This window comes from Cygnus atratus, chromosome 3 (genome assembly GCF_013377495.2).
Source record: "Cygnus atratus isolate AKBS03 ecotype Queensland, Australia chromosome 3, CAtr_DNAZoo_HiC_assembly, whole genome shotgun sequence".
Lineage (NCBI taxonomy): Eukaryota > Metazoa > Chordata > Aves > Anseriformes > Anatidae > Cygnus > Cygnus atratus.
The window spans coordinates 15,254,621-15,269,927 of record NC_066364.1 but is presented as its reverse complement, the minus strand read 5'-3'; the positions used below and the strand labels follow the sequence as shown (position 1 = coordinate 15,269,927).

At 37.9% G+C, this 15,307-nt stretch overlaps 1 protein-coding gene across 4 annotated transcripts in view; it reads right to left on the bottom strand.

Moving 5' to 3' along the window:
* Positions 1-15,307, bottom strand: part of ROCK2 (Rho associated coiled-coil containing protein kinase 2) — a 555,405-nt gene that overhangs the window by 60,518 nt on the left and 479,580 nt on the right. For 3 of the 4 annotated variants that reach the window (XM_035562551.2, XM_035562553.1, XM_050709455.1), the window contains one exon: positions 22-103. The exons of the other annotated variant lie outside the window; for it this stretch is intronic. In XM_035562551.2, coding sequence (XP_035418444.1) covers positions 22-103 — 82 coding nt within the window. Of the gene's footprint in view, positions 1-21; positions 104-15,307 lie in introns of those variants that run through there. 4 annotated transcript variants of the gene reach the window in all.

Below are 15,307 nucleotides of genomic sequence, written 5' to 3'. Positions count from 1 at the left end.
AAAAGGCCACTTGCAACTTACATCTATTTAGGAAATTATCAATATTCTTGTTCTTCCTCAGCGCTGGGTAATCCAGATCAAGGACCAAAGAATTCAAGCCATCCTAAAAAGAAATAAAAATACGTTAACCGAGTACTAAAGGAATAATTACTACACCACTTTTCTTAAGAGATACTACACTGAGACTGGTTGTATGTTATTTAAACATGCATTATATTCCTAGTAGGAAAATAAAACAAGCTCTCAAGTATGCTTATACACCACTCACCCCAAAGCAGTACACAAAACACAATGACAGGTTCCAGGTTGGTCTAGAAACAGTGCAGATACGCTACCACTAATTAGCGGCACCGGGACTTAAACTGAAGTAGTAGTTTTAATCTTAACCAGTAAGCAATCTTAATGCTTAAAGACGGATTTAATTACCCACGTTATTATTTTGATCACATTCTCTCTACCTTCTCATTCTGGCTGTTCAAAATCTGACAGCATATTTTTGCTCCTGGAAGGAAGGCATGACGGTTCACCACATAATTCAAGCTCACAAAACGATACCGCTTAATTTTAAGGTGAGTCAAAAAAAGAAAGCAGAAGCCTGTGAACCATTCTGCTAATCAATGCTTTCATCAACTATCAACGCTGCCATCTCCACAACCGAGACCTCTCAGAACAGCAAAGAACAACATCACCAAAATCTGACCTAAAAATAGTCTTTTAAATGCCTGCTCCAAGGCTTAAACTCAATTCCACCTTTCAGCAGCCTAGAAGAACTTTACGGATTATTCTCCAAAACACCCAGCCTTTTCCAGTAACACAAGGACAAATAAAACTAAAAATTAGTTTCAGACATTAGGAGCCAGAGACTGCATTCATACTCAGCATCTCCAGTGTTTTGCCTTAACTGAGTTTTGTTCACTGCTCTAAGAATAAAACCCAGAGATTGCTTCTTAAGGTTTTTGAACCTCGGCAGGGCACAGAGCTTTTAGCCAGAGACCACATCATGTTTATTAATAAGCAACCAACAGAACTGCACAGCCTTCTTAACACCCGATACACATAAACGAGCCTATAGCTAACAATCCACACAATTACTTTTAAATATGCCTGGTAAGGGACTGTTTCTGTTGCAAATTCACTAAAATTATTATTGTTATTCTAATAATATATCTACCTGTATAGACTTAAAGGCAGGGCCCAAGATTATTAGATACCCACCAAATGCCAGCCTATGCTAAATATGTATATATACAAACAAGACTCATCTGTAGAGATGTCACTTCTCAGTTTCACCGCATAAAAACATTAATGATTAAGCACATTTTCAAAGCTGAGAGATTCAATTGCACTGTTTTTATATTTTATCTTGTTTGCTTTGCCTCCTAGCAAATGAAAGTGTCTTGGGAAACATCGCTAGCAGCCACGAGACCGTTTATGGAAAACAGGAGTGGTTGAAGGAATTACAGATGTATTTGTGTGATTTCCTATACAGATGACTAAAGGTCAGAGACTACAAGCTTGCCTTTCCTCTTTAATTGGTGTGAAAACATAATTAGCATCTCATTAGGATGATCTGTGGGGTTCCTAACTGGACTACAATCATTGTATTTGACGTAATCATAAAACATCAGACTCACAGACGCATTACAACATTGCATGAAGCATAAAACTTCATCAAAGGCAAAAACTCTTGAAAGGTCACCCCAACAAGTAGGAAATCAAGCAAAGGAAGCAGGAGGCCTGCCTGGATGAAGAAAGAGCTGCACTCAGACATGAAAAGAAGCGAGGGCAGGTGACCCAGGAGGACGGAGCTGATGTCCCATCGTGCAGGGACAGTGTCAGGAAACCCAAGGCTGACCTGGAGGTGAGGGAAGGGGATGGAGAAAATGCTCCTGAAAACCATTTCCAAACACATGAACGGCAAAGTGATCGGTAATAGTCAGAATGGATTTATGAAGGAGCAATCACGCTTTACCAAGCTGATAGCCTTCTGCAATGAAACAACTAGTTTGTGGATGAGGGGAAAACCGTTGATGTTGTTTACCTCAATTCTGTAAGATTTTTGGCGCTGTCTTCCACTGCATGCTCATAAACAAGCTGACAAAGCATGGGTTACACAAGTGGGAGGTGAGAGGATTGAAGACTGGCTGAAAGACTGGGCCTGGAAGACTTTGATCAGGGGCAGAAAGCCCAGTTGAAGGCCAGTCACTAGTGGTACACCCCAGGGCTCGATACTGGGGCCGGCAATGTTTAACATCTTTATTAATGACTTGCTGCACCCTGCAAACAAACAAAAATAAACTAGGGCACGCAGCTGACACACCAGAGGGTTGGGCTGCTATCCAAATGGACCTCAACTGCACAGCAAGAACATCAAGGGGAAATGCACCAGGGGAGGAATAACCCCAGGCACAGGCTTCACTTTTTAGACCTTTTTTTATTTTTCTTTTAGACATAACTTTTTAGAACTTCTTTATTAAAGCAAACATAAAAGCGTTAGTAAGCCCAAAGGGAAGTCGATGAATAATGCACAGTATCAATCGTTAATTACTTTAAGAACAATACTTATAGCCATTACTTAAGTCTCGATCGTAACTGCTACTGCAAAACCCATTAAGGAGAAAGGAGAGATGCACTAGGACATCGTACTTGTCTTTCAGAGGGATAGAAGACATAGTACCTATTCTTAAATTTGATTAATTTTTTATGAAAGATACAACAAATCTAAAACAAAGTAACAAAGCTGTTAAATGCTCATGAATTAGTCCCTGCATGAATTGTACAGGAGTTGTCCGATGACCTGGACATAACCACCTGAAAGTATTCTGAGCACAGACGACTTCCTGCAAAACAACATAATAGAATATGTCATTCCAAACTCTTTATTTAGCAAGTACTGCCTTCCAAAAAAGGATATCTTATTCTACCAGACAAAGCAGAGCATGTCAGCAGAAATACACATCTTTACCTTGCAACATGTAGAAAAGGACCATATTGGATGATATGACGGAGAAGAGATGGGCCATCTTTTAAAATTTCACCTAGCACGATGAAGTCCCAACTCCAATGAGCTGGTAGTCTAGCTCTAACAACACCTAACTCTAATGACAAATACTTACACTATTTCTTTCTTCACAGTCTAATACCTTATTTATCACTTATTTGCCATTCTTCCTTCTTTGTTACTGAAACTATCACTAACAACTGCCTATGCATTTTAAGGGAGAAGATGTAAAACACATCTTCAAGATGTGTCAACACAAATCAATGTGGCACATTTCTATTCTTCATACTTTGGGGGGAGAAAAGAGGGGAGCTCAATTGCTATTTTAATGCTTTTTAGGCAAAGGTATTTTAGAGGTTGCCCAAGTAAAACATTGTTAGTGTGCTCTATTTATATCTTATTCACAAAGGTAAAATAATAAAGTTAGCAACTCCAAAAGACGTTTTAGTGAAGCTGGATTACAAGGTCCAAAAGAACCATAACTTCCAATTTAAACTGACCTGTACTTAATTATTTTAGATATCACCTTTTTTCCTTCGTCATTCCAATTCCAAAAGTTTTTGTTTGTTTGTTTTATTTTTTTGGGGTGGGAGGAAGGCGGTGCAGGGATATAAAAAAACTGAACCATATTTGCAGATAATTTTTGATTAGCTCTGTCTCCTTTTCATGGACCGCTGGTAACAATTTTCACAAGTAGCTATTAACAAACAGAAATTTGAGAAGAGCACAACTGCCTGGTAACTATTTGGAAGTCTCCTAGCTCTTGTGGATATAACAATGCAGTTGGCATCAGAGAGGTGATTAGTATCAGCATCATGACAAACAGTGTGTCAATTTGTTTTTATCCCTGTGAACAAACCTTATTAGCATCTTTCAAAGACAGGATTCTATGCTCTTAAACATAATTTTAAGTTAAGGGATTGCAAATTCTTATCAACATGTACTTTATAAAGACTTGTGTCTTGCACGTTAGCATTTAGTTAAAAAGTGTTTCACTAAAGCTTTACATTTTCATTAAAAGGCCTTGTTTACATTACTTAACCCTTAAATTGCACTACAGTTAGGTTGGGTCAAAAGACTACACAGTAAAACAGAACACTCAAACCAAAGATAAGCAATCCAGGAAATGACATCTCCTCTGTCTAGGCCTCACAGATAAGTCACTTGAACCAGGAAATATGTTATTAAAGTGATTTCACTGTTCGCTTCCTCTTTCTGCCATTACAAAAGGTTCAGAAGCTAAACAGGACAAAAATAGCAGCTTCCAAACAAACACACTGTTGGCAAAGACAGCTCTCTCTGCCCACACCATTCCATTAAAAGCCTTTTGCTCTTGGCAAACAGGCTGAAACACTCTCCCTAGATTGTCTTCCAACAGTAAAGTCCAAAGTAGGTATTTTTGCACCACCATCCTACATCAGGAGAGAAGAGCTCCAGGCCACTGCGGTAACAGAAATCGCCTCTGGGGACAACGTGGACTTTTACTTTCTCAGAGAGCAACTTGTACTGTTACAAACCTGAATGAAATCACGAAAAAATAGGCAAGAAAAATTCAGCAGATATGAGAACTAGTAAATGTTTGTTTTCTCTCTCTGACAAAAGCGACTGTTACAGGGAAAAATAATGGTAGCTTCCAACCAGTTCAATGTTAATTGCCACCGAAGCCCTTACAGAATTAAACCATGCCATGCCAATTCTGATTTTTAAAACTAAAACAGCTATTTTAACCCGTCCAAAGTTGATACAAACATATACTTTCCACAGGATGTCAAAACAGCTTCGGCTACTTCGATTTACTTCTCATTTTCATGATGAGAAAAGAGTAAAACAAATCAAAACCAAAAAGTAAGAACACTCAATAGCAGCAGTATCAAATGCTTCCTTAGTATTCACAGGAAACAATTCATAACCCTGAAATATTTGGAAAAAACCATTACATGTAAGAAACCCAAAACACTTTTCCTTTCCCCTTTGCCAGCTTCCCAAATCCTCAAATAAAATTTAATAAGCTATGCTGCAGTAAGAAATAAGGACAGAAAAGTCTGTAACTTCAGACTACATTTTTCTAACTTGACCTACGTGCTTTTTAAAGCAGAACTTCCTAAATCTATGCATATGTGAACTGACCATCTAATGATGCTTCACCATGATTAAATCCCCACTATATTCTTCTATATGCCACATGGACCCTTAAATGATTTTGGTCCTTCCTGACTAATTATGTCTTTCCATAATATAGAAGTTACCTTTGGATATAAGCTCAGTAACAGCATACAAAAGGAAAAAGAACCAACAGGTCATATGCAAGACAAACATACTGTTTTCCCAAGTTTATCCTACTCCAGCGATCATTAGGCTACCTTGTAATTCATTTTTATCTTATTAAACCTTAATTAGTTCCTGAAGGAATAATTCACATCACGATAATGCAGCCAACATTTATTGTCAGAAGGTCTTATTGTTCTAGAAGTTCTTTAACATTGTACATTAAATAACAGATTTAAGGTCAGACATGTACTGAATATATACACTTTGGAAACCTAAAAGTAGTTGTTGCCACAAAATATGTATGTAAATACTTCACGGGTTGTAGTTGCCATCTGATTTCTGTATGATATGGAGATAAACAAGTATTGATGCATGATTTAAATACTGTCTTCCAGTTGAATAGATGTAGATTTTTTTTTTTCATTGTACAAGAAATACCTCTCAGTGTCTGTCATCATGTGCTACATCCTACATGCATGTTTTAATGGTTTTACAGTATTATGTCAAACTCTTCAATTGTAAAGATAGGATGACAACAGACTGAAAATTACTTCATCCCTAAAGACCAGCAAAAGAATAACCACAAAGCAATTTTTCAAGATGCAACTAGAACAACAGAAAGGCAAAGATGTATAATCACTTATAGCTTACAAGTGACAAAAGGAAATGACAGAAGATATTTTATGTCAGAATGATTAAAATAGAATCATAAAATACCCCAAGTCGGAAGGGACATACAAGGATCAAAGTCCAACTCCTGGCTCCACACAGGACCACCCCAAAATCAGACCATGTGTCTGAGAGCGTTGTCCAAACACTTCTTGAACTCCATTAGGCTCAGTGCTGTGCCCACTGCCCTGGGGAGCCTGTCCCAGTGCCCGACCGCTCTCTGGGTGCAGAACATTTCCCTGACACACAGCCTGACCCTCCCCTGTCCCAGCTCCATGCTGTTCCCTCGGGTCCTGTCCCTGCCCCCAGAGAGCAGAGCTCAGCGCCTGCCCCTCCGCTCCCCTCGTGAGGGAGCTGCAGGCCGCCATGAGGCCTCCCCTCAGTCTGCTCTGCTCTGGGCTGGACAAACCAAGGAACCTCAGCCGTTCCTCATATGTCTTGCCCTCCAGACCCTTCATCATTTTTGTAACCCTCCTTTGGACACTCTCTAATAGTTTTATGTCCTTGTAATATCGTGGCACCCAGAACTGCACACAGTACTGGCAGTGAGGCCGCACCAGCTCAGAGCAGAGCGGACAGTCCCTTCCCTCTACCAGCTGGCTGGCAGTGCTGTGCTTGATGCACCCCAGGGTACAGTTGGCCCTCCTGGCTGCCAGGGCACACTGCTGGCTCATATTCAATTTGGCATCAAGCAAAACCCCCAGATGCCTTTCTGTGGGGCTGATCTCCAGCATCTTGTCCCCCAGTCTGTACGTGCAGCCGGGGTTGCCCCTTCCCAGGTGCAGAATCCAGCACTTGCTCTTGTTAAACTTCATATTGTTGGTGATTGCACAGCTCTCTAATTTGTCATGATCTCTCTGCAAGGCCTCTCCATCCTCAATGGAGTCAACAGCTCCTCCCAATATAGTATCATCTGCAAACTTACTCAAAACACCTTCTGCTCCTACATCCAAGTCATTTGTGAAAACATTAAAAAAATGGAAAATAAAAGAGAACTGGAAAATAAAAGTCCATCATAGGTTAAGAAAAGCAAACCAAACACAGAAAGCTCAGGTTTTCTATGCTTTCTTCAACCTTTTTTCCGTGATGTTATATATCTGGACATATTTACAAGGGATAAGAACAAAAGAAAAAATCATAATGAACATCACTACACATAAGAAAATGTCCTGAGAGCGTCAAGATCAACTGAATTTCACGCTAAAATACTTAAGGGGGCTGTCCTAGTCAGTCAATATTTTTTTTTTGTTGAGTACTCAGGAGAACAGGAGAGATCAACAGGACTAAAAAGGGCAATCCAAAGAATTACCTTCAAAGGGCAGGGGGGGACAACTATAGTCTTTCCAAACTATAGATCTGAATGCTCAGGGAGAGGGAGCTAGAAAAAGATTTTAAGTAATTTGTAAACACCCAGAACAGGTAAGATCCTCACTGCAAGTTTTTTGTATTTTTCTCAAAAATAAAATCATAGAATAGTATCATGTAACTGATTTCTGGCAGAACACATGATAAAGCAGAGCATCTCACCATAGGAATAAAAGAGAAGATTCACCTTTCAAATTAGAAAAATAAAGAATTATACTGTACAGGGAATCATGGAGAAAATGTCTGAAAGGTAATTATCAGGAGTTTGGTATAAGACTTTGAAAAGTGTGTCAAATAAATTCACCTGGGTTTGTCCTGTTCCAGTTCAACCGGATATTTTCCTTACCATAATAAAGCAAGAAAACGAGTAATTTATCTGTTAAAAGCAAACAAAAATCAGCCAGTGATACCAAGGCGTAGAATTCTGAGCACATGGCTTTTATGGTATTTTAAATGATCTCAAAATGAAGAAATATTGTTTAAAGATATCAACTGAAGGGATGAGCACGAGAGAAAAGAACCCACCAACATACGCTTTTGACAGAAATGTAATTTACATAACAAGAAAATGGGAATAATTAGTAAACAGTAAGATAACAGTAAAAGACGCAGGGTTACAGCAGACCAGAAGTCAAATCTAGGCTGTATAAACAGGAGGTTCACTGTGTAAAACCTCACAGAGGACTCATGTTGTTTATGTACTGTTATAGTCTAAACCAGAGTATAATCCCTATAAGGATTGCAAAAGAGCAGCAGCTGGAAAAGAACTGAGGGGAGGCTAACAAGAGCAGTAAGTGATAAGCAACATGCACTAGGGAACACTGTTGAAACCAGAGTCTTCAGTCTTAAAAAAGATCAGCTTAACAGGAGACATGACATCTCTTTTCAGAATGTAAAAAGCTGTTATGAGCAATGATGGATGGATGTTTCCCCACATTACCAGAAACACCGTAAGAAATTAGCAGAGTTTGGAGGAAGATTTAGGTTACAGATCAGGAAAAGAAAAAAAATCTAAGTAGCAATAACAACAAACTGACATAATATACCTAACCAATAAAGCTGAGAAATCTGCCTTACAAGGGATTAACAGGTTAGACAAATAGCTGTTACAGTAGATCCATCCAACCATATATCCTGCCTCTCTAAAGAAGACTGTACTAGTGATCCCTAAAATCCCTTCCAAGACTACTTGGAAACTCTTCATAAATGAGCTGAAGAAATGCATAAAAGCAGGAACTTAAGCCAGAGAGAGAGGACTGAGAAAAAGAGTCTATCAGGAGCTGTGGGCAAAGGTACAGCAATTTAATCTTTACAATATTATTCATCTTAATAAAAACATTGATTAAACAGTTAACCATAGCAAAAATGCACGTTTTCTTCCCAAATACATTCATTAGTTGTCTCTCTGCCAAATCAGTTGCTGCTATTTTCTCCTTAAACCTTGGTAGAATAAAACAGGTCTGCATGTCTTGCTAGTTAGCACTGTAGCCATGGAAAATTCAGCAGTTCAGCATAATCTGTTTTTATCTGAAGTCACTGTACATTTCCATGTTCTTTAGTTAACTTTGATTTTAGAATTCTTTTTGCTTGCAAAAATTACTGTGTACTGAAGCCAAGAACTGCAAACCTGTTAAAGTAACACTGGAGATAATTTCCTATTAATTTGAATTCTCCAAGGCCTTTAATAGTAAGCTTAGCTTCTTAACAAGAGAACAAAAGCAGTATGGTGATTTCCACTGTTAACTCTCCTGCAGCAAGCCATTTATGCATCGATTCAGAAGATTTCCCAAGCAATCAAGCAGAACAGCACAAATACTAGAACTGCAAGTAAACTATCTACAAATGCACAGAAAACAAACACGAACCTAGAATTGCTTCTCTGACACCCTGAAAAAGTGGAATTACCTACTGTTCCATAAAAATCCAAATGGAAAATACCACGTCTTATCCATCTCTGTTTTCCTAAGCAGGACTTTCAAAGCCTACAGCTGCAGGAATCAGTGGTAATACAAAGAACACAGATAAAAGGTCAGGGAGCTCATCTGCGGTTGAGGTAGGAGACAGATGTACAGTCTATTCTTAAAATCCTGTTTTCACCACAAGGCCGTCCTTTGTTTCATATTAATTAAGGGCTCTGCTTCTCCATCATGAAAAATGTTTCTATTTATCTTTTCTTACCCTCAAGCAGCTCAATCTGTGAAGTGAGTTTCAGCAACAAGCCACTGCACCTTGCACCACCTGAGACATTTATCCCTCAATTTTAACATAGCTTATTTTTAGAGAAATATATTTCATATCTATTCCTTCATATATATGGTTTTACTAATCTATTTAGCAGTCTTGGATAATAATATGTAAGAACCAATCTGACAACTAAAAAAGAACACTTATTAGAGTACATAATGAAAATTGCAACAAGCTGCTTTATAGTAACTAGAATTGTAAAAAACGAGACCTGAAAGAAAAAAAATCAAGATGCCATTTAGAATCATCCTCCCCTAAAAGCAAGATTAACTAGAAGTAACAAAAGGACTTTTATTTTCCCCCCCCAAACACTTATTCAGAAAAAATGATTACAAAACCTCCCAGCACTAAAAATATCAGCGACTGTTTAGAATATTTCTAACCCCAATAAATAATAGTTTGCCTATCATAGTATCTCCTGCCTAACCTCAAAGTTGACGTCAGCATACTGATCAGTAGCACCACATATATCTTAAAATATAATTCCATGAACCCTGATTTCCAGTTAAAGTGATAAATAAAACTGAAGCAATCAAAACCACACCTAACTTTGGAGTAAACAATTTTCATGCCACATGGAGAAATGTAGAACACTTACTGTCACAGATTGATTTTTTATTTTTATTTTTGAAAAGGTCAAGACAACCAGACTAATCCAGGAAGCATCAGAATGCTTTGACCCATATACTAGCAAAAATGGCACTGTTTCTACACCAGGGGAGAAACAACTCATGTCAAATAGAAATAGTCAAAAGAGAGTTTTACCATTTACTGCTGTTCACATACTAACACGTGGATATGTTTTATGAAAAACAATTGGAAAAAGAAATAATTGTAAAAATGACTGCCTGGAGAAAGGGAGTCTGCAGGTAAGAGAGAGCGTGAAAAATGTAATGTCATGTAAACAGACAGAAAAAAAGAAAATGGGTAAAAATAATTTTAAATGCTGATAAGTCAAAAGACCTTGCCCACCCTTAAACTACTCTTGGTCCATTGCCTAGTATTACACACAACACAATTAGCTTAAGATTTGCTTTGAATGAGTACCTACCTAATAACAGTGGAAGAAAATTAACGGAATTTAAACAAAATGAGTATGCATAATAATTTATACCAACCACCAATATCTCAAATAACTGAAGCAAAAGTTTATCAACATAAAGAAAACCAATTTTTATTTTTGCAATAATATATATGCATTATATATTGGTAAGGAGATAATCATTTTAATCCAAAGAAGCTAAGCAGCCCTAAAAAATGTCTCACATAAACAGATTTGACAAAGGAAAATTACAAATCATTTTAGCCTATTTAATTAAAAGCATATTTCAAGAAAACATTATATGAACGCCTTATTTTTTAAGGCAAAATGACAGTATTTGTATCCATTCGTAATCTTAGCTAACACAGGCTTTATCTTTTCTATTATAAATTTTAAAAAGGGCATCTAATTCTATGGAATCAGTTTGAAGAAAGGTTAGTGACTTTCTTTAGTAGAACTGTGTGTCCATAAAGCATAACTCCCACTTCATACATAAGATTAACTTCACTTGGAGTTTCAGACAAGCACAGTGCAATATCCTTCTCCACCATCCAATATGCACCCTACCCTAGCAACAACCTTCACTGATGACTCGACTGCAATCAAATTTACTAATAATTTTGTCTCTCAAATAAATAATGCACTCTTTGATAAAATAAACTTACATAATGAAAATATGTTTAAATACCTAATATAACAGAAATACCAATTAAATTCCAATTCCTGTGTCAGGACTACTAATGAGATATCCTAGGCTTTATAAAGTGTGACAGGAACTTTTGTAGATGAATTCTGCTGAAACTCAAAACATATGCTTTTAGGGCCTGATTAGACTAATCTTCCATCCCATGTAAAATTCATGAGGACTATTTTTCATCAATGAACTGAAATTTTCTCACCAACTTCAATAATAAAAAGCTATTTAAGAGGTCACTAGCCTCTGCTTTTTGCAGTGGAAAGGAATACTAACTAGATTTAATGGTAAGTTCAACTAGAAGTGTTTGATCTTCCATGTTTTTCTCTGGAATAAAAAGAATATGTCATGAAATCATTTGAGGAAATTTCCTATTACTGAAATAGTGGCAAAAATAAAAAGAGAAGAAAACCACATAACTGGCTGTCCTGTTAAAAAAACAGACCAGAATCACACTTGGCATAGACATTAAGTAGCTGCTTTGAGCAGGGGATGAACCCAGATGACCTCCCGAGGTCTTCAAAGCTGAATTACTCTGTGATTCTACAATTACATTTGAACTGAGCACATGCAAGTCGGCACCATTAAGGTCAGCTTTCATACCAATTAGTCCAAAAAGGTCTGGTTCAGCACAAGATAGTCCTTAAATATGGATTTTCTTTATTGCTTAAAAAAAAAAAAAGTTTAACAGTGTGGTTGACAGGAACCTCTTCTCTACAGATTTTGACAGACTTAATTCAGAAAGCCTGCTGAAGTGAGGGTCTACTGTAATCTTCTGCTGTTATTACTCATTTTTCAAGTCCCTAAGCAAAAAGTTTATTATGTGCATAAGTAGATATTAATTAGGTATTTCATCTAGAAGATCAGTCAGGACTTTGACATTGCAAACAATTAACCCATAATGTTGGGAACAGATTTTGGTAAGACCTTTGACCTCCTTAGTTAGACAAAGAGGCGGTCCAAAGGGACATGGAAGAGATCAGGTAATTTCTTCTGAGGAATTTTTCAACTACTTCATCAATAAAATAATTCAGTCATGGAAGAAAAAATGGTTGCTTAGTCACTAAAATCTTAAGATTTTAAAATAAGACTTTAACGTCAGGACAAGTGCAGAACCTTGCTTTAGAAGTAAGAAGAATTCATTATAAAATATAAATTTCTATCAGAGTCAATCACAAGCTGGGGAAAATAACAGCTCTTGACTTCTGATCACTTTACCTAGCCATAACTTCCAGCCAGTGCATCTTGTTATATACTCTGTATTATGAATCAATTTGCAGATTCCTCTTCCAGCAACTAAATATTGGAATGACTGTGATTAAACCTACTTCTCTCAAACTTTAGAGTTACGCTGCCCTTGCAAAACCACAGTATATATGCATACTTGTACATCCTTGCACACAGACATTCAGATCCTGGCAATGAAAGGATATGAAGGGCAGTAAGAAAGTCTGCTATCAGTAAATCAGCACCAAAAGTAAGTACATGTGGGCATCCTTTATCAGTGGGGTAGGAGAGAGAGTGATGGAAGGCACAGAAAAGACCAGGTGAGCTTTTTTGCTGCTGTCTCCTGGGACACACACCACTCTCCTCCTGGGACCCTGATGGGATGTATCCGAGGGAGCTTAGGAGCAAGTCAGAATCATTACCGGGCTGCTCTCTACCACCCTAAAAAGGTCACGGCAACTCAGGAGGTTGCTGATAACTACAAAAAGGCAAGTGTCATGCCCATCTCCAGGAAGGGCATGAAAAAGGATCTGATGAACTACAGGCCTGAATTACAGTTAGCCTCAGGTCCCAGGACAATTATGAAGCTAATCTCTCTGGAAGCTATTTCCAGATAGATGAAGAAAAAGATAACTGAATGACTGCAAGCAAATTGCATCCAATCAATCCGACGGCATTCTAACACAACAGGCAACAGACACAAGCTGCCACATGGGAAATTGCAATTGGCTATATGGAAATGTTTTTTCCACCAATGGAGTGGTCAAATATTGGAACAGGTTGCCTAGACATAAGGTGGAGTCTGTATTTGGAGATTTTGAAAACATAACTCACCATAACACCATCATCATCTAATGGACCTGCTTAAGAGCATATCAGTGGCTTGGGCCAGAAGACCTCCAAAGGCCTCTTGCTTCCTAGACTACTCTATGATGGGTGCCTTTATTCAATTCTGTAAAAAAGTTTCAATCAAACAGAGCTCAGTTATTGTCAGGATGCCATGTAAACCTTCAGAAATGCCACAAATTATTTGGCTAGACAGTGCTGTTAGAAGAGCTGACAGGAAATTTTGTTAAACAATGCTTCTTCGTGAGTTGTATTGTCACAGCGTCATCGATCAGGGATGATGGCCTGTCTGCGGAAGATCGTGACTTGGTTTTGTTTTGTACTGCTGTCATATCTAAGATAAGAGATGGATAAACACAAACTGGAATACACAGAGCATCAAAGGCAATCACCTTAGATCTGCTCTCCTACATATGTGGTGACTCATTAAAATAATTTGCTATTTGGATCCCAGTTAACAATAGGATGGAAGGCAAATGAAGCTAGCATTCAAGAGACTCATCATGGAAGATTTTTTTCACATCATTGAGTAAAGCTGGAACTTATTGTTATGGAATGTTTCTGCTGCCAAGAAGCTCACGTTGGTCTGAAGGCTATTTGATTCAACAGAGTTGGAGCTGTCAAAAGCTACGAGACAGAAAACACTCCAACTACGTCAGGAAGCTCCAGAACTGTGTTGCCTCCACAGGCTGAGAGATTTTAACAGGACAGGAAGTTTCCTTCTCTTACACCCTCTCCTAGGCATTTCTAGCAATTGGCTACTGATGAAAACAGGGTATTAGGCTAGACAGATTCTTGGTTCAATCTAGTTCCCATTCTAGTCATTCATTTTCATGTTATTACTCTGGGCAACTGTCTCATTATTCCCACAGAAGCTGCTACAATCCCAACAAGTAATTACAAGGAAATGAAACAGAGGCTGTTCTTTCTTCAGGCCCAGTGTTATATCCTCTGTACAAAAGAGGACATTAAGGGGTCAAACTCAAAAATACCCAAGGAAAAGGAGAAGAGCTTATCAACGGAGACCAGCACTCTGAAACTACTGGTGCACTGCATCTTACCTCAAACGTAAAAAAATGGAGGCTGGGTTCAAATGTCAGTTCTGGCAACAACCAAATCAAGTGTCATTGCTATAAAGCAGGTTATGAGCTTAACGAAAATATTTGAAAGTACCTAGTATTGGCTCCAGATGGAATAAAATGGGTTTTCTCATCTTAGTGATACACAGAACAGGAAAACTATTTATCATTTAGTGATTTTTTTTTTAAGTAATAACACATCTATTTTAAGCTAACATGCATATCTGGGAAATAGTATTACCAATATATACACATACAGTTTTATATTAAAAGTTTTCCAAAATTTAGATATAATAGACTGAAGGCTGAGTGTCCAACATTATTTCACTTCTCCTTCCACGTGATAATAATCCTTCCAGTGTGGAATGGGTGGATATGCAATACGGCTTTGTATCCTCTTCCCGAGATGCAACTTCATCTCTGATTCAGTGAAAACAAAACCAACAGTACCGAGTGTATAAAATTTCTCTTTGGTTATCTAAAACAACATTCCAGGTACGTTCAATGCTCTTAGGACTTTATTTTCATTACTGCACAGACAAGGCAAAAAGCACTCACTGCAGTTTCTGAAATAGCATGACTGATTATCAATTTTACAGCTGGTTAAACCTCATTCTAGTTAGAAAAAGCTATTTGTTGTGGTAATACTCTAGATGGTAATTGTGAAATAAAGTGGGACACTTGGTCTTCCATTTGCGTAACAAGTTCCAAGCACATTTTTCTTCCCCAGTATCCCAGCTGTAGGTGCAAATCAAACAGTTGGGTGCACTTATGTATACACCAGACCTTTTTGTTTGCATTTCTGAAAAGGAATCATATCAAATTAGCAAAGGAAACCGCAGTCTTCTAAAAATACCCCAAATCATACTGCA